This window comes from Vulpes vulpes, chromosome 15 (assembly GCF_048418805.1).
Source record: "Vulpes vulpes isolate BD-2025 chromosome 15, VulVul3, whole genome shotgun sequence".
Lineage (NCBI taxonomy): Eukaryota > Metazoa > Chordata > Mammalia > Carnivora > Canidae > Vulpes > Vulpes vulpes.
The window spans coordinates 109,326,982-109,346,561 of NC_132794.1; the positions used below are offsets into that span (position 1 = coordinate 109,326,982).

Genomic DNA, 19,580 nt, shown 5'->3' on the forward strand with positions numbered 1-19,580 from the left:
TAAAGATTTTATTTATTTATTCCTAAGAGACACAGAGAGAGAGGCAGAGACATAGGCAGAGGGAAAAGCAGGCTCCATGCAGGGAGCCCGATGCGGGACTAGATCCTAGGACCCCGGGATCACACCCTGAGCCAAAGGCTCAACCACCGAGCCACCCAGGCACCCCCAATCAGTGTTTTAAAATGTATCTTGATTTCCTTTCTCTTGTACACTTTGGGAAACCTGGCCTTTGGACGATGTTAAGAAAGGATTCTCTCCCTTCCTTGCTTCCCAAGTGGTACAGAGGTCGGCTGGAACGCCGGATGGTTGGCTCGACCAACCGGTGGCGTTTCCCCAGGGAGCCTTTCTCCGGGGACCTGCTGGGACTCTCCCAGATGTGCAAGGCTCTGAACGTGGATTTTGAAGAAGTTCTGAAGGACCCAGACAGGTAGGGAGGTCCAAGGCCTATGGCCTGGGATGCGCCTCGGTGGAACCACATTTCTGGGTAGTGTCCCATGGTGGGGCCGCTCTACCTGGGCAGATGGGCTGCTCTGGGCCTCCGTTGGGACCAGCCTTCAGGGATGGAGAGCCTCGGTGTGACCACTTCCCCTGAGGATGTCTGTGCGTGTGATAAAAGTATAGACAGAGACTGGCCTTTTTTTTTTTTTTTTTTTTTTTTAAGATTTTATCCATTTATTCATGAGAGTCATAGAAAGAGAGGCAGACACAGGCAGAGGGAGAAGCAGACTCCCTGCAAGGAGCCTGATGTGGGACTCGATCCCAGAACTCCTGGATCACATCCTGAGCCGAAGGCAGGCGCTCTACCACTGAGCCACCCAGGTGCCCTGTCCTTTTTTTTTTTTTTTTTTCTAGATTTTTCCTTTATATTGGGAACTTTGGCCCTAACAGGATTCTGTTATACTTATCAACTGATTTATTGACGAAGAAAACTTAGAGTCCTGGCTTAGAGTCCGACCCTATCTCATAAATTCATATTTCCACGCCAGTCACTTGGCTCCCCATGTGTGAGAAGCTGGCTCCCCCCTCATCCCCAAGGAACTCTAACAGCAGGCTTAGAGCAGCACTTCTCCATGTGGCAAGTGCTTTCTGGCCTCTCCTGGGACACAGAGCTGGACCCTATCGCAGGAGGGGTAATTCACTTCCCTGGTGCCACAGCCCTCCCTGGCCTGGCAATACCGGCCCTGTGGGCACAGAATCGAGTCTAGCTGAGCACGACCTGTGCCCCTGGACGGCGCTCGGCACTGAAGAGCTCCTTGTTCCTGTTTGCTGGGCCAGCAGCCAAATCTTTCCCATCTAGACCCCCTGGCCAGCCCTGCTCCAACACCCTGCCCCCTCACAGGTGACTCTGTTACACACATTGGGATAAATCACATCCATCTGGGTTTGCTGCCTCAATTCTCTGATGCTTGCAGGGGAGAAAAATTGAGTGCTGTGAGTTGCTGTTTTGGGCATCAGCCTTCAACTCTCTTGAACGGATTTTATATTTTTTTATATTTTGTTTGGTTAGGACCTTGAAGAAGTCTTAGCGTTAAAACTCGCTGGGCCGGGACCACGCTGGGGATGCGGGCCCTGGAGCAGGGCCTGGGAAGAGAAGCCAACTGACCCAGAAAGCTGACGAGGGTGGCTGGGCAGGAGCGGCAGAAGTCTCCAGGACTCGGTCTGCGTGACCGCTGAGCGAGGCCGGGGGTGGTGGCCTGAGAGCAGGGCACAGAAACCTGAGGGATGGTGGCAGTTCTGGGTTTCAGGTTCAAGCCAGTGGCTAAACCTCTCTGAGCCTCAGTTTCCTCACCTGTGAAATGATGATAACAGCATCTTTCTTGAAAAGTCATCTTGAGGATTAAATCAGTACCTTGAAAATGCTTAGCACTGTGTCTAGCAGACAGTAGAGGATCTTTCAGTGGAGCTTCTATTAGCCTGAGCAACAGTTCAGCTGTCGGTGCTGGTGATTTCATCTTGGGGAGTGCCAGGCCTGTGCTCTGCCAGCCGACAACCCCATTTTACACTCAGCCCTTTGCCACCTTCCCCCAAATTGTCAAGGCACATTGCCTGCAACACAGCAGTGACACAGCGTGCCTCTGTCCTCGGGGACGCTAGGAAGCTGCCCAGAGGCCAGCGGGGGCAAGGAGGCACTGTGGGGAGGCTGATCCCTCGTGTACGTGGCGGCCAGCGGATCCAGGCTCAGCTCAGCCGGGCAGTGGGGCTCTTCTCCACGAGCTCTCATCCTCCTCCTGAGACAGTGGACCTACTCGGGCATGTTCTGGTGCTGGGGATGGCAGGGACACGAGGCAAGCCCAGGTGCACAAGCACTTTCCAAACCTTCAGCCACACCACATCCACCGACATCAAGGCAAGCCACATGGCCAAAGCCAAGGGCCAGGAAATCAAACTGGCATTTTGCGAGTATTAAACCAAAAGCCCTTTGGATGGTTTGTTGCAGGAAGGCCGTACGTCCATAAGACACATAGAGAATTTCTCCCTCTTCCCTCTTTTCTCTCCATGATCGGTCATGACTAGGGGGACCGAGTCCCCAGCCTAATAGCGTGCTCCTAGTATTCTCACGTGCCACTTTAGCCCAGGCTGTCTAGTCCCAAAGAGCGAAGAGGACAGCTCACAGATACAATCTATTCCCTTAACTTTTCCAGTGGCCCTAAAATAAACCTAGCCCTTGGAATCTGCGGAGCCCACACGATAAGTGGTATATCTTGGCAAGGACCCATGACACCAGGAGAAGGCAATGTGGTCACTTCTGTTGTCTGGCTCAGCCGATGACAGTGATGTTTGTGAGGGTAGTGAGCTCATAGGCATTGCCCATAGTTTCCAAAGTCCATTACTCCATTTTGAGATCACAGTCTGAACCCCTGACCTTGGCCAGCTTTTCCCAGACGTGTGAACCAAGCCACCAGAAGGATTGAGGCTAGCTTGGGTCAGATCCACTACGTTGGATAAATACCTCAAGCTCTCACTGCCTTCCTGGGGCTGAGTCACTAGTAGCCACTATCCCTACTTGGAAAGGGCAGCATGTGGTTAATGTTATTCTGGACATAGGTGCCCCCACCCAAGCCCTCCTCTCTGAACCCTGGTCATGAGGGTTCTTGGAACCATTGGAAGACAGCATGGCAAAAGTGACACGGACCAGATGTGGTCATCAAGTGGCCTTTGGCTAGTTGACTTTCTTGGGATGACTGTCTTCAAGCTGTGAATATGTGACTCAAATTTTGTTTCACATCCTCGCTCAACAGGATGAATGTAGTTAGTTCACAAAAAGATACCTTATCTTTGTCATCCACCAATCATTGAATGGGTATTTATTGAGCACTTGCATGGTGGCCATGCTAGGGTTCCAGCAGCGAATAAATGCTGAATCTGTCTTTGTGGAATGTAGAGCTTAGAGCAGAGGCAATCACAAGACACTATAGAGGAATTCTTTTTTTTTTTTTTTAAGACTTAATTTATCCATGAGAGACACACACACAGAGAGAGGCAAAGACACGGGCAGAGGGAGAAGCAGGCTCCCTGTGGGGAGCCCTGTCCAGGATTCAATCCCAGGACCTTGGGATCATGCCCTGAGGCAAAGGCAGATGCTCAACCGCTGAGCCACCCAGGTGTCCTGATATAGCAGGAGTTCCGAGGGGGGCAATTCCAGGGCGGTGAGTGGAAGGACCACCTGTTCAATCTCCCCAATGAAAGGAACAGCTAAGCTTACCTAGGAGGATGAGGAGGAGCTCATCAAGTGAAGAGGTCAGGAGGAGAGCACTTGGGGCCCAGGATGCTGCATGGCCAAGAGAATGGAAGCAAGAGACGGTGGGTTCAGGCGGTTGAGAAGGGCCGGAGCAGGGAGTGTAGAGCTGAGCCATGCTGAGGAGTGGGGGCTTCCCTCAAGAGCACTGGGGAGACACTGAAGGATTCTCAGCAGGAGAGACGCAAGAGCAGATGTGTGTTTTACATGGTTCTCAGGCTGCAGCATCCCATGTGCTTCTGAGGGGAGCTCCCCAGAGACTGGAGGAGATAATGATGGGTTGGATGAAGCTCGCAGCAGTAAGGGGAAAGGAGACCTGATATTTGTTAGATCTTGGCACTTGATCAGATGTGACAATAGTCAGTGTGCTGGCCTGGGCAACTGCAGGCTGGTGGGGCATTTGCTGGAGAAAGAGCAGGGTTGGTTTGGGATAAAATCTGAGTTTCGCTCTTGGACACATTGAGAATGGGGCATGCATGACCCCAACACAGAAGTACTCGTGAGTAACTTCCCAGAAATGCCCAGAATCTTCTCTTCCTTTCTCCAGCAGGTGTTTATGGAGCATCTACTATATGCTAGACATTGTTTTAGACATTCACGAGAGAGGAGTCAGTCAGGCAACCTGATATAACCCCCAATACCTTCTTGGTAAAGGCTACCCACAAACCAAAAACAGGAATCGATGTTTTGAGCCAGCCACCAGACAGAGCCTATCATTAGTCACAGCAGACAAATGGTGACCCAAGGAAACTCCCAAGGGGCAAGATGTAATAGGATAGATTAATGGATGCTTCAGGGACACTTACACTGGAATAACACATGTTGCAGTTGAGAAAAGGTCATGATTAACTCCTGAATTTTTTGTTTGTATTTTCCCTTGAGGTTGTACGTTTCACAAATCCAGAAAATTTTCTCCAGGAACTTGAAGCACAAGACCATCCAGAGTAGGGAAGCAGGTGAGTGCTTGGCACCAGTGGATTCAATCAAATGCCTCCACACTCAGGGCCAGCGTGGTTTCCACAGAAGGAAACCAGACGCTAGGCCCGGTCACAGGCCCATAAATTCCAGCTTCTGTCCACTGCACATCATCTAACATCAGATAGGCGCTGTGAATATGTCAGATGCACCATGAAATGATGCATGAAACCAGGCTTGGCAAACACATTTTCGTATGCTAACTGGTCATAGTAAAGATGGATATGCTGATGTGAATAAATAGGGTTTGGGTCAGAAGACTAAACGGAAGCCCTGTCAAGCATGGGCAGCTGTTCTCTGCCCATTTTCACTCTAACCAGTCATGAGTTGGACATCACATCTGCACTCATCCAAGAGGACTTTTCTGGTGTAGAATGAGGAACCAGATGAGGTCCAACTGGGGAAGGGTGCATTGAACCTCACCAGGCCTGGGCAGGTCAGCTCCTTAAAGGAGATTTTTTTTCTCAGATTTATTTATTCATTTTAGCGAGGGAGAGGGGAGGGGCTGAGGGAGAGGGAGAGAGAATCCTCAAGCAGACTCCCCTGCTGAGCACAAAGCCCGACATGGGGCTCGATCTCATGAGCCTGGGACCATGACCTGAGCTGATACCAAGAGCTGCTCAACTGACTGAGCCACTCAGGTGCCCCCTTAAAGGAGATTTTTTCTTTAGATAAACTGCCCGAGGTCTGAGTAGCCTCCTTCCGCAGGAGACCCTACTGGATTTCTTCTCACCTGTGGGCTCTGATTGACTGGAGGCCCTGGGTGGTCTGAGGCCATCTCCTGGCTCGGGAAAAAGACTTCTGGGGCTGGTGTGCTGTCTGCCATGCGTGTGCCACCGTGAAAGCAGACGTGGGTATTCAGTGAGGGGACACGCTTTATCCACAAATCTGCTCCTGCCTAAAATCACCCTAACAGGGTGGGATTCTTTCTAGCCCAGTACAACCAGGCCATCCCATGAGGTGACCCGAGATTTGAGATGCGAGCCCACATTCTGAACCACAGCCCGAAACAGTTTCGTGCAGTTGGTGGATGACAGTGTCAATAACAGGAGAGGAAACAGGTGCCCAAGCTCACGCAGTCAAAATAATGGCAAGGCCATTAAGAAGTCGGTGGGGCTCGTGGCTCTCAAGGTCCTATCCAGCGCTGAGGTTAAGGGTTTGGGAGGATGGCCCCGCATCGCCCCCTCCCCCCAGGTCTGCACTAACAGGAGTCCAGCCTGCAGAGGCCCCCTGCTCACAGCTTCTCACGCCTCACCTGGCCAGGTATCCTTAGATCCTCCATCTGCCCTCCTGTCAAAGGCTCTCTCTTTTTACTCATCCATGCTATCCAAGGATGAGATAAAGGACAAAGCCCCTTGTATAAAGCCCCTTAGTTTGCAAAAAGCCTCCTTTATCTTGTAATCTTGTTCACACCTATTAGCTGGGTTCTCTGGGGATCCCCATTCCCTCGAGGAAAGTGAGGCTCACAGTGACTGCCTCCCAGTGACCAGTCTTTGAGCTGCACTTTGCTGTCACCTTTCAGGTGGCCCATAACTAAGCACCAATGCCCAGTAGCTTCAACAGGGGACTGGGCAGTGAGAGCCCTTCCCAGGGGAGATTTGGCAACATCCGGAGACATTGGGGGGTCATCACAACTTAGTGGGGAGGGTGCTACTGGCCTCCCATGGGTAGAGGTCTGGGATGTCGATGAGTAACCTACAAGGCACAGGACAGCCCCACCACAGAGAATTATCTGGTCCCAAATACGAACAGGGCCAAGGGTGAGAAATGCTATAACAGGAAGGCATGGTGAGGCCCCCAAGAGTGACCCACCCAGTGCCCTTCCCCATGAAGCCTTTCCAGTCTGCCACCTGGAGGGCCACTCATGTGCCTCTGCAGTCCTATGGTAATGGGTTAGCTGCTCGTGGATACTTACCTCTGTCTGTCTGTAAGTCCGCTTACCGTATCCCCCTGGGAGCCAGTCAGTGCCCCGAGGCCCACGCTGTCTGCATTGCTTCGCTCCTGGCTGGCCCAGCGAAGCCACCTGCCCACCTGCTCTGAGACTGTGTTGGAATGGCAGGTGGGAGGAGCTGATGCATCTCCTGGAAGAGGGGCCGTGAAACCTCTTAACTCATCACCACATTCTCTCCTCAGACGTGATTCTCAAATGTCTGGGCTCCACGTGGGAACTCCACCAGCCCCATCTTTTCCAGTCTGAGACCTTGGCCAAGCTCTACCTGATGGCACTGTCGCAGGGCACCACGAGCCCCACAAAGGAACTGGAGAGGCTTCTGCAAGGTATTTTCTTCCTGGCACCCAACGTGGAGCCCCAAATGCCCTCTGGTCTGAGGGTCCCCAGCTTGGCATTTGGTCATCTGTTTGGAGATCAAGGTCACTCAAGGCCTATGGTGTGACCTCATCACAGGATCCAACCTCAGTCTCTAGCTCTAATGTGGGAATTATATTTCTCACTATGTTGTTTGATGCCTAGAGGAGGTAAATAGCTGTGAAGTTCTAGAACAATGTCTGGCACATATTGGGCACTCAGTAAATGTCATTTATTTTTCTCATAACAACCCAATCCTGCCCAGCCAGCTGAGATGAAGACTCTACCTACTTCTTTGAGAAGACTGAATGGTTGTGTTGGGTCTTCTGATGGGCTTTCTGGAAGGAAGGCATAGCTCTGCTGTCTGGCCCAGGACGCCGGTTAGAGGTTTACATGTATACGTCAATGTTATGTTTCCTTTCCTCTCTCTTTTCTTAACTTCACATTATTCCATAACGTATTTGGGCCACTTCTTTCTTTCCTTTTCTCCTTTTCCAACTCTGGTAATCCCCAGGCTCCACTCCTGTCCCTCTCCTGACGCATTGCCTTCTTTAGGCAATACAGGTTGGCGTCGTTTCAGGACGACTCCTAAGCAGGTACCGTGGAAAATGCAAGGTCTCCAAAACCAACCAGCAGGCCAGGCTGGATGGGACTGCATTTCCAGGATGTGGCAGCAAAGCTCTGTTATTTCAGAGCCAGACGGGCTGGCCAGGCCCCCAGCTGCTGCCCCCACCGAGCCTGGAGAGAGGGCCCGGCAGCCAGCCGGAATCAGCCCGGCCACAAGGCCTCTGACTCAGCCCTTCCCCACTGCGCCGGGAGCTGAGAGCAGGCTGCCGCATCCCCCCAGCCTGGGATGACCCTCATGCTCACTCAGTAGTCTTCTTTGCTTCTTCCAAGCCTTTGTCCCAGTGTCTTTGAGCATGGGCTCCTCCCTCTGTGTCCCGTGTACCCAGGTCAGAACACTCATCAGGCACCCGAGGAAAGGCCATGGAGATCCAGACAAGATTGCACTGGAAAGCAAGAGAATTTGGAAAGAGAAAATGCAGTTAGTTAATGCTTGGGTCTATGATATTCTAGAATGGTCTCACTCATCAGTTTGGGTCCTGCTGAGACAAGAGCCTTGATCCAAGCCCCCTGGCTGGAGGCTGGGCCTGACTGGGGTTACGGTGGGGGTTGTGCGTGGAGACATCAGGGTAGGTACAGAGATGAGATGAGACCCCCTCCTGCCCAGACTGTTACAACTTTCCAGGATCTGTCCCCAGGCCCCAGCAACTAAGCCCAGTCCTGGGGATCATGTGCCTGTCATGTGCAGTGGACATGACTACTAGCTCCTATGCACTTGTGGATGCAGGAAGTACCTCACAGTGACGGGATAGTCTGGCGACCACTGCTTTGTGTCCCTGAGAGCACCTGCGCTGATGTCCTGGGGTGGCGGGTGCTGTGCGGAGTCAGCCCCCTACGAGCATCACACCACTGTCCCAGCTCCTCTCCCACTGAGAGTCCAGGATGAGCTATACTTTATCAGGACCCATTTGTTCTCTACAAGGAACCCCCAAAAGGAAATGGTACCCCTCCACTTACTCTGGCCTAGCGGATGATATTCCCTTCTTCCCTCAACATATATCGGGTGCTTAACTTATCCTACGCATAGTGCTAGGAACTCAGTGTTGGGGGGTTGGGGGACAGACGGGCCAACCCAAGATGATGATAAAGCACAAGGAACAGCATGACCCGTCATGATATGAAGTACCACCACCCGAGGGTGTCTGTGCCCCCAGCGCACGTGAGCGGGAGAGTGCTGCGCGCAGGCGGGAGGCAGTCCTAAAAGCCCAGAGGAAAATGAGTCAGAGCAGAGAACAAGGCCTGGCACTCAGTAGGTGCTCAATAAATATTTGCTAACTACGAGCCTGAACAGAGCCAGGTGCCGTGAGCGTGGTGAGGGAAGCACCTTGAATGGATCTTTGTTCTCCCCTTTTCTCTGTGGTCTCCGTGGCTCGCACTCTGACATCCTTTATTGGATCCTGACCCAGGCCATTTTTAGTACCTGGAACCTTGAGTTCGCTAGGCTTGGGATTCTGTTAGAGTCCCCTCATTCCGTTAATTTAGCAGATATTTACTCTGGACAAGACCGTGTCGATCTTGGAGCTGTGAGGAAGCCATCGGTGTGCCTGCCCCGAAGATACATGATGTGGTAGCAGGTGGCGGTAGTAGTGAGTCTAGGAGGAAGAATAAAGCCAGTTTGGGGGAAGGTAGGGGTGGGGTGCAACCTAACACAGAGTCATGTGGGTCTCTGATGGGGGAGGGATGGAGCCCTGCGACTCTTCTGTGGAACCAGCCACAAGGAGGCAGTTTTGGGGTCCAGTGAGCCAGAGACTAGAGTTCTTGGGGCCATTGGAGGGGCTTGGTCTTTGTGCCAAGGCCTTGGGATGCCACTGGAGACCTGAGAGCAGAGGGTGTTGTAACTCACATTTCAGAATAAGTCTGAGTGGTTGCAGGAGGCTGGTGGTGAGTCAGGCTGCCCCTTCCTGGCCTCCTGGGGTTCTTTGGTGGCAGGGGGTCCTCTGCTTGGACATCTTTGGGCAAAGTTTCCACAGCACTGGGTGGATGACTTCGTCCCCTGCTCACTATGTTCCATCTCATGCCAGGTCTGGGCTGGGTACTGGGCGTACAGAGATAACAGAGGCCCACCCCTTGCCCTCAAACTGCTTGCAGTCTACAGGGGGAGAGGGAGGAGGCAGCGAGAGAGAGTGGGGCAGGGCCCAGTGAAAAATATCTCGGGCAGCGAGAGCATCTCTTTCCCAGTTTCGGGGTCTCAGTAGCTGTGTAAGTTTAGTGGGGAAGGTGGCCGAGGAGTGCACGAGAACTCTGAACTGTTTTTGCGACTTCTTATGAGTCTTCAGCTATTTCTGAACAATCATTTCAAAACTGCATCCCCTAAACAAGCAAACAGAAACAAAACACGGTGTGGTGAATGCCAAGGTCAAGGTTGTGCAAAGGGCCATCGGCCCCCATACTGTATCCTACGCAAGTCACTGCCACTCTCGGGTCCTGACGTCCCCATTCTGCTTCCTTTGCCAGCTCAGCTGTGTGGGAGTGTCCAGGAAAGACCCCCCATAAAGAAGATGATCATTTCCTTGAAGATCAATGACCCCCTGGTCACTAAAGTTGGTAACGTACACCTGTCTTTTTATGCCAAGAATGCCGTTGAACCGCGCCCCTCCCAGATTTAAAAGCAACACTAGAGCAAGCAAGCAGACCATGGTGTTAAGGCCTTCCTTATGAGAAACAGCTGAGCGGAGCAGAGAAGGTGCTAGAGAGAGGCTCATCCTTGGGAGGAGGCTTGGAGGATGCTGGGGAAGAAGGAGGCAGCAGGCAGTGGGTCAGAGAGACCCAGTGACCGGGAAGCCCTCGGGGCCGCCCTCCCGGCAGCACTGGGCACACCCCCTCCCGCTCCGGGGGGCTCCAGCCGCACAGGGCTCACCTTGCCCCACCCCAGCCTGGCCACCTGGAAACAGGGACGGACTTCTGACTTAGTGCGGCACGTGTGCTGCCACATGCTGTCATGGTCTGCGAATGTGCCCCGGAGGGTTGTCCCCGGCAGCCTTGGCCGTGTTGCGGGGCTCATGGGGCTCAGGAGGGCCAGCTTGGGTTCGGCCCGGTCCCTCTGCTCCCGGGTCACGGGAGCTCAGTTCTCAGCCCGGGTCCTTAACCTTTTTGAAGCCCCCAGACCCTGGGGAAAATCGGCCGTGAGCTAAACGTCACGTCCAGAGAAGAAAGCGCACGTACAGGCGCAGGGCATGGTGTGCGAGTGCGGGCCGCGGCCGAGGCGCAGGCTGCAGGCTGGGCTTAGAGCACGCTCTTCCGGCAGCGGCGGCCTTTTCTTTGGCTCCATCCTCAACTCCTCGGGGAGGTTGGGGGCCCGGGCTACGTGTGCGCCCACGTCGGAGCAGGTGCATCTCCTCTAAGGGCGACCCTGCCCGCCCGGCGAGGGGACGCTCAGCATCCAGCGGGGAGGCGCCCACGGGGGAGGGCCGCAGGGCCCAGGGCCCTGCGCTGACGGCTTTCTCGTTTGGCTGCTGCCCCCCAGCCTTCGCCACAGCCCTGAAGAGCCTCTATCTGCGCGAGGTGGAGATGAACATGGATGACGTGCTGGGCGTGCTGGCTTCCGCGCACATTCTCCAGTTCAGCAGCCTGTTTCAAAGGTCAGGAGGCGTGACAAGGCGTGGGCCAGGGCCAGCCCCGGGCCGGGTGGAGGGGGGCCCTCCTGGCCCGTTCACAGATCGTCCCTCTCTCGTGGGCTGGGGCACCTGGGTCCCTCTGCAGAGAGCCCAGCAGTGAGTCTGCAGAGGAACCGAGGCTAATTCACACGTTGTGAGCTCACACCCGAGCCGCTGCTCCAGCAACACGCTCCTTCCAGCCAATCTTGCCTCACACGGCCTGTGATGCAAATGGGGTGTCCTCTGCCTGGGAGATCCTCTGCAGGTTTGCAAAGATGACCTCCCAGGGGTGCGCAAACCGTGCTCGATTTATCAGTTACACCCGTGTTAGCTTAAAAAGCTGCTCATTTAGCACACACACCCCTCAGCTGGCCATTTGAAGACAAGCTGACTTTCCACCGTCAGCAGCTTCCTCCCTGCTGTGGCGTGTGGTTGAGGCAGGGTTTGCTTGGGGCCAGTCACCTGCCATTTTATTCTCTCACTCTTCAGTCACTCACCTGCTCCTTCAAGGACGATGTCTTGGGTGTCTCCAGGACACCGGGAATAGTGAGGACCACAAGGTCCCTGCCCTCCAAAGCTTCCTGCCCTCTGGTCTCCAGGGCACAGGAAATGAGTAAAGTGGAATGAAGGATGGGGATCCCAAATGGAACATTTTGTGTTACGGATGATTAATTTCAAGTAAATAGGTCCCTGTGATTAACAAGAACAGTTCTTAGAACTCCCCTTTTGCGTGTCCAGTAATATTACTCCATTCCGGTAACATTTAGGAAAGGGTAAGTGAACCAAATGGAAAAATCATTGATGGGATTCGTTTTTCTAGACTATTTTGTCGTTTCCCTTGGGCTTTTCCAGGGATGTGTGCTTACTGCAGTCACATCCTGAACACGGAGGTGGTATCTTATAGCTCTTTGATTTCCTGATCCCATGATCCCCAAGAGAGGGGATTCAGGGCAGTGATGGTCCACCTGGCTTGCTCTGCCCTATGCCTCAAGATCTTCATTTGAAGAAATGAATGAATGAATGCACTTCCTGTCCAAGTCAAGAAAGGATATCAGCTGCTCTAGGGAGGGCAGGGACAGAATCTCTCCCGAGACTCTTGCAGAATTCAGTTTACTTTTTATAGAGTCCACACAGCCAGATTTGGCTCTGAAGCCAGTATCTCATTCTTGGGGCACCTGAAACAACTCAAGAGTGTCAAGAAGCCTCAACAGGGATGAGCTCTCAGAGGCCTGGATGTGACAACAGAGGTCACACTGAGGGGACCTGAGTCTTGAAAAGGTGCTCCAGCATGTCAGCCTGGCCTGGCCTGAAGGGTGGGTGGCTGTGAAGTGGGAGACCAGCCGGTGTAGGCAGAGCCACGTGTAAGCAGAGCCACGTCGTGCAGGGTCTGGGGCTAACTCAGGAATCCGGGCTACACCTTGCAGGTGATGGCTGCCGGGCTGGGTTTAGCAGAGATTTCCCAAGCCCCATTGCATTGCATGTATCACCCATCTGCAGCTCCGTGTAGCCTTCACAATAATGACAAAATCATAGCTTCCTTGCTCAGGACATTCCTGAGCTCAGGACATTCCTAACTATTTCCTGGTGCTCTGATATCTCTGACCGGAAAGCGGGAAGGTCAGCCTCCCTCCTGCAGCAAGGTCTGCAACCACTGTCATCTGCCTGTCAGGCCTGGCTGCCCCACCTCAGGCCCAGATTCAAAGCCCCATCTTGCTCTTAGAGTCCTAGCCCTAGCTTTTTGGGGCTCAGCCAAGAATGACCGGTTCTTCATTTTCCTTCCTCCGCCCCATGACTTGTTTTCAATGGCAGAGAAGCAAGGCCTTTGGAGATAATGAGCCATCGTTGCGCTGATGAGCAGAGCTAGGCCGGCCTGGTATGGTTAGGCCTTGCTCAAGATTCTCCAGATAGTTGTGCAGGGTATTACAGGTCAGATCCAGGTGGGCCTTGCCCACAGCTGGTCTGGCTCCCACCTGCCTTTGAGAGGCTGCTGGTACAGTTGGCAGGGGTGTGGCAGCACAAGACTCAGTGTGTGTGCATGTGGTAGTGGTGGGAGTGCATGGGTGTGGGTGTGCATGTGTGCATGTAGTGGAACGGAAGTGCCCTGGTCACTCTGATAGCATCACAAATCCAGGTGCTGGACCAGACCCCAAAGGTCATCTTGGCTGAGTTCCCAGCCAAGCACAAAATCACCCAGATGGCTGCTTAGGTCTGGATCACACACAGCCAAGGCCGCCTGTCTTCGGGCGGTGCAGTGTGTGTGTGCTGGTTCCATCTGGTACTATTCCTTGGTTTTGTGCATCACAAGCCTGCACTGACACAGGGGGACCATGCTTGCTGCGTGCATGCACATGTGAGCATGCTTCAGCTTTTGCTTTGTGTCCCCTGATCTGGGAAAGCCTGCCATCCCAGTCCAGCCTGGCCAATGAGTCTGACAGTGACAGGGGCACAGGTGAGCATGTCGGCCTCCTGGAGCACTAATTTCTGTACCTCAACTCCAAGCCCAGCTAATTCCGTTCACATGTCTCATTGGCAAAAGCCAGCAGCTAAAGAGCACTGTGCCTGGGGAGCAGCAGAAACAATCTCCAGCACACTCCTTTGGCTCCCCGGTTCCCACCTCTGCCACCATCCTGGAGTTGGATGCAAACCTTTCTGAAAGCAGCCTGGGGCCCTCCAGGAACCGCGCTTCTCTCTCTGCAGGTGTGTGGCCATGATGATGAACGGACTCACACCAACCACCATCAAGAGCTTCTACCTGGCTGGCTGCAAGGTGAGGATAACCTGGGCGGAGTGCGCCGCACCTGGAGACTTCTAGGAGCACCCCAGGCCCTGGGATTTTACCCCACACCCGACTGGCTCAGCTCCCAAAGATCTACCTGAAAGCACCCGCTTATGGGTACCAATGGTTTATTTTGCCAAGTAAACAATTTTAAAAATCATTTTATTTTAAAAGGACATTTTAAGACCAATTTAAAAAAAATTTTTTTTTTTAATAAAAAAGCCTTCAAATCAGGGAGATAAATGAAAGCACAGCCTTTCTCATCAAAATAGCAGACAACTTTCCAGAACATTCTTGTTGGAGTCAGGAGAAACTGTCTCCCCCACCTCACCCCACCCCTGGGGCCCAGTCACTGTGTCAGTTTTGGGAATAGATGATGTAACCTAGGGTCTCGTTATCGGGGGGAACGGTGAGACCCAAGGAGGGGAGCAGTCTGATGTGGGTGACAGTGTCTGAGTGGCGGTGCTGGGCTTGAACCCCAGGCTGCCTGACCCAGCCTTCCTCCTCGAGGCCACCGTTGACCTGGGTGGACACTCACACTGTGAAACAGGCACATCTGACTGTAACGTTTGGTTTGTGCACCATCAACACGTCATAAGCTCTTGCGATGGCATCTGAGAATGTGCTCGGGGCCTGTTTCGTTAAAGACAATGCAGTGTCCTCCACTCCGCCGGCTACTAGAAAGTCACTCTGTGGGCAGCAGCTTTGCATCCTGGTCAGCAGTTCTGACCAGCACATCTGGGCTGCTCTTTGGCCTGGGAAGGACGGTCGCCCCAAGGACATGCAAGGTGTACCGAGACCTGTCAAGGTCCCTGGCCCTGGAAGAAGGTTCTCATTTTGTTTAGACTTTGATGTCAGGATACGTGCCCCCTACCAGCCTCAGAACTCCATGTGGGGTCCACCCTGCAGACCCTTCCAGGATCAGTGACTGACTTTAGCCCAGCGATTTCAGTGTGCAACCCTGTGGTCAGACCTCCAGGGTTTGCTCCTGGCCCTGCCTCTTGCTAATTGTATGACCGTTGTTGGCAAGAGCAGTGATCTTGGGGCCTCCGTTTCTCCATCAGTAAAATGGGGATAATTAAGGAAGCGACCATGTAGGACTGGGGTGAGCGTTCATTTAAATCAACCTAGTGCAGGGCTGGGAGCATAGCAAACACTCTAAAAATGTTGTCTGGGGCGGGCTCTGTATTTTGAAGAAAAGGTTCGCACAGGTCTGCTGCAGGACTGGCCTGAGAGCACGCTTGTAGCATCGTTGCAGACCAGCAGAGGGTGCTGAGAGTTCAGGGATCTCCTTATCAATCGGCTTTTCTTTCCCTCTCAGTACAAGGAAGAGCAGCTCACCACCGCCTGTGAGAAGTGGCTGGAAATGAACTTGGTCCCTCTGGTGGGGAGGCAGATCCACCTCCGGAAAATCCCGCAGGAGCTGCTTCACAGAGTGCTGCGGTCCCCCAGGTCAGAGCTGGTCCTCAGGGGTGCCGTATGTGGGACCAGGAGTTGTCCATGCAGTGGGCCTGGGGCAGTAGGGCTGGGCCTGGGAGGCAGGTGCTGCAGGGGGGCGCAGCCACACACCAGCTGGCCAGGCCCGATGTGCAGCACCTGCTCCGTCCCAGACTCCGCACCATCTCGGACAGCCAGCCCCAGGTGGGGGCCGAAACGTGGGTGTAAGGGGGTGGGGCCGGGGCTGGGCTCCCTTCTCATGCCTGCTTTGGGATAGGGACCCTCTGGGTGCCTGCTATCTCGTTACTCACCTGGTGATTAATTCAGCAATTGCCTACGTAATTAAAAAAAAAAAAAACCATCCTGACAATGTTGATAAACCTTCACTGTGGAAAATAGAAAGTAGAGAAAAGCAGAAAACAGAGCACAAAGCCTCTTCTCCTCAATCAGTTCCTATCTTTAGCCCTGATTCCTCTGCTGAATCGCTCTGACCCCGACATCTGTTGGGCCTGACAGCTCAAGCCAACACCCAACCCTTGGGGCCCTGCCCTGTGTTCCTCCAGCACTCACTCAAGCTAGGGCCCTGGGAGTCCTTGTGCACACCACTTGCCCTCACCCCTGAGGGTGTCACTAACCCTTCCAGACCCAGCCCATCGCTATGGGCTTCTCTCCTCAGGCTCCAGGATGGAGGCCAGACCTCCACCAGCTCTTGTCTGGACCACCACAGGGACCTAGTCTAACTCAGAGTCTTGTGTCTTGAGCCCCTCCAAGAGCATCCAGCCAAGGGGCCTCTGTTGTGCCCATCTGCCCCTGTGCCTCCCCAGCCACGGGGCATCCACGGGGCTACCTTAGACTCCAGCCGTGCTGAGCACCTTGCCACCCCCAGGTGTGCTCTCCCTCCTGCCTGAGATGCCTGGCTCCTTCCCATCCTTCGAGTAATTCACAGAAACGTCCCCAATGCTTGACCTTTTAGGTCATTTCTAGTGTTTTACCAATATAAATACAGCGCCTTGGTGACATCCTTCAACGTACATGTCTTTATCTCAGATTATTTTCCCATGTTAAATTTCTAGAAGTGCCATGATGAAATCAAAAGGACTTTCTGTTCTTGTCACAAGTAAAAAGTATTTCTTTAAAGATTTTATTTATTTATTCATGAGAGACACACACGGGGAGAGAGAGAGAGAGAGAGAGAGAGAGAGAGAGGCAGAGACACAGGCAGAGGGAGAAGCAGGCTCCATGCAGGGAGCCCGACATGGGACTTGATCCCGGGACTCTAGTATCACACCCTGGGCTGAAGGCAGGTGCCAAACCGCTGAGTCACCTAGGGATCCCCAAGTAAAAAGTATTTTTAAAAATATTCTATTTGAAAATAATTTCAGACTGAAATGAAAAGTGTCAAAATGGTACAAAGAATATTTATGTACCCTTTACCCTGTTTTGTTCAATCTCTGCCACTTGCTTGGCCATCTGCACCTGTATGTGGTTACGTACCCACATCTTGTTTCTGAACCCTCTGGGGGCAAGGTGCATACATCATGTACCCTTTCTTCTAAATGCTTCAGTGTTTATTTGCTGATAAAAAAAATTTAATCACAATGCAGTTATCAACTGCAGGGAATGTAGCATCGATGCTAATACCTCACATCGTTGGCCCAGTGCTCTCCTTTATAACATTCGTTCCTCCGATGCAGGGTCTGGTTTAGGGTGACACATTGCATAGACTTGTCATGACTCTCTGGGACTTTTTTTTTTTAAAGATTTTTAAAAATTTATTTATTCATGATAGTCACACAGAGAGAGAGAGAGAGAGAGAGAGAGAGAGAAAGAGAGAGAGAGAGGCAGAGACACAGGCAGAGGGAGAAGCAGGCTCTATGCAGGCGCCAAACCGCTGCGCCACCCAGGGATCCCCTCTCTGGGACTTTTTAAATGGCTCTTGATACCCATTGCCAAGTTACCAAGATTGTGTCCTCTTTGGGTGAATTTCAAAAGTGAGAAGTAAATTCGACTAAAATGTTAGCTGTGTATTAGAAATTGAATGTTTACTCATGCCTATGGGATGGGAAGGCTTCTGCATTCAGAAATTAGTTGTGGACAGATTCATTCCACTGTTGCTTTGCATTCACTAAGTGGCTTGTGATGCCCTCACACCTAAAGAGAAATGAAGTTGGGAGAACAGGGTTTGGTGTTGAGGAAGACCCCCCCGCCCCGGGGGCCCCGGGTGGGCTCTGGTGTCAATCTGCCCTACCCCCTAGTGCTTTTCCCCACATGTGCCCCCCCCACTCCACCAGAGCACAGGTTACACAACCATTGAAGAAAAGATAAACATGGCATCCCTTAGACGTTTCCTAACACTGTCCCTCCCTTGGAAAGACTGAGCTGTCCTGCCCTGGAAGCATTTAACCAAGAAAAGGGAAAAACTGTCTGACCACAGCCAGAACCTTGGTGATGGGATGGGCCTTACAAAACGTACACGAGGCAGGAAAGAGGTCAAGCACTTTTCCACGTCAAGTGTCTAGACTCACCAGCTCGGGGAGACATGACTGGTGTGGGAACTGGGTCCTGCTCCTCCGGCCCCTCCCCCGGGGCTGTGTGCACACAGTCCAGAGCCATCTGCTGCTGGAGCGGCAGGAGGGGAGAGCCCCGTGGCCCTGAGCACGTCACCAGCCCATGTGCCCGGGAGGCACCAGGCCGACAGCTCCCAGGCCTCACGTTCACATTCCTGGAGGCAGCTTCTCCTTGCCTGCCCCTTTGAGGTCTAGCGGCCACCTGCTCTGGAGCTGGAGGGAGCGAGGGGAACAGAGGGTGTTGGAAGAGGGGGCCTGGCTGCACCCGGGCCTGGTGGGATTGTAGAAATCTACCCAGGCCCAGGCTCCTCACCTGCGCACACTCGTTGGCTGGTGGATCTGGCACCTTGGACCGCAGCTGATTAAGAACAAACCTTTGGATGGGTTCACTTTTATCAAGCACTCTGGGATATGCGCTGTGCTCTGTGCACTGTCCCTCCAACCCCACAACCCTGGGTGGTAGCTACAGTTATTGGCCCCAAGATAAGAGAGATGATAAAAGGTAGGGCTGGGCTCAAGCCCAGTGCTCAGGCTCCAAGGTCCAGACTCCCACCCTCCACGCTACGCTGCCTCTTTACATGTCCCAGAGGCCAGGCCTCCCAGGCACCAGGACTCAGCTAGGACTGGGTTGTCTTGGCGAGTCACCGGCCCCCAGAGCGGTGTGTGGGATTGCCAACCCTTGAGGGGTCAGGGATGTTGCATCCCCCGAATCCCCAGAGGCCTTCATAGTGTGGACTGTGGTCATGGTGTCTGATCCTCCTGGGAACAGCATCCAAACACTCAGCAGGTGTCTCAACTTCTGGGCCATTCCCCTTCCCTTTCTGAAGTCTCTTTGGCTTCATCTTTCATTGGGTTTTGCTTTCGGTTTTGTAAACAGCCTCGCGTAAAGTACACATGGTTTTCCTGACCTCCGGGGCCTCTGGATTTCATTTCTTTGCCTGGGCCTTGGGTTTCCAATTAAGTTTCTCCTTAGAGGTCATCGCTAGGTTACCCTGTTCCGTGAACTCTAATACCATGAAAGCTTCATTCCAAGTTCTGCTTTTCTGGAAGCCAAGCTCCTGCTAGACTCAGAAATGGAAAATTCAGCCAGCTGTCCAGTTCCTATCTGCACGGAAAGCTGCCCTGTAACCCGGAGCTCTGCCCACTTTTCCCTGGCTTCCTGTCCGTGATACCACCAGTCTTGGGGGCTCAGGAATCCCCAGGAGAAGCCACCCCTGTCCTCCCTGGCGAGCCCATCGCACAGCTTTCCTCCCAGTATCTGGAACACCATGGGGCATGGCTCTCAAACATAATAGTTCCTGAAGCTGATGCTTCTCTGGCTGATAGCGACAATACCTACCAACTGTTGAGCGCTTGCGGTATACAGGACACGGGGTGGGTTATTGGCCTGACTCCTATGGCCGCCCAGAGAGGTGGATATTACCTGTGTTTTCACCTGTGGAATGGAGGTTACGGGAAATGAAAAGATTAGCCCAGGTTCCCCCATGCAGCGTGAGATTTGGGATTTGAACACAGATTTGAGTGGCCTCAAAGCCCCAGGTCTTAAAAAAAAAAAAAAAAAAAAGCC

The 19,580-nt window shown here is 53.1% G+C and overlaps 1 protein-coding gene across 1 annotated transcript in view; it reads left to right on the forward strand.

Moving 5' to 3' along the window:
- The first annotated feature begins 236 nt into the window (after window positions 1-236).
- BTBD16 (BTB domain containing 16) overlaps window positions 237-19,580 on the forward strand; it is a 39,766-nt gene continuing 20,422 nt past the window's right edge. The window contains exons 1-7 of the mRNA XM_025992654.2: window positions 237-427; window positions 4,619-4,692; window positions 6,845-6,988; window positions 10,095-10,184; window positions 11,104-11,218; window positions 13,931-14,000; window positions 15,331-15,461. Coding sequence (XP_025848439.1) covers window positions 237-427; window positions 4,619-4,692; window positions 6,845-6,988; window positions 10,095-10,184; window positions 11,104-11,218; window positions 13,931-14,000; window positions 15,331-15,461 — 815 coding nt within the window. The remainder of the gene's footprint in view (window positions 428-4,618; window positions 4,693-6,844; window positions 6,989-10,094; window positions 10,185-11,103; window positions 11,219-13,930; window positions 14,001-15,330; window positions 15,462-19,580) is intronic.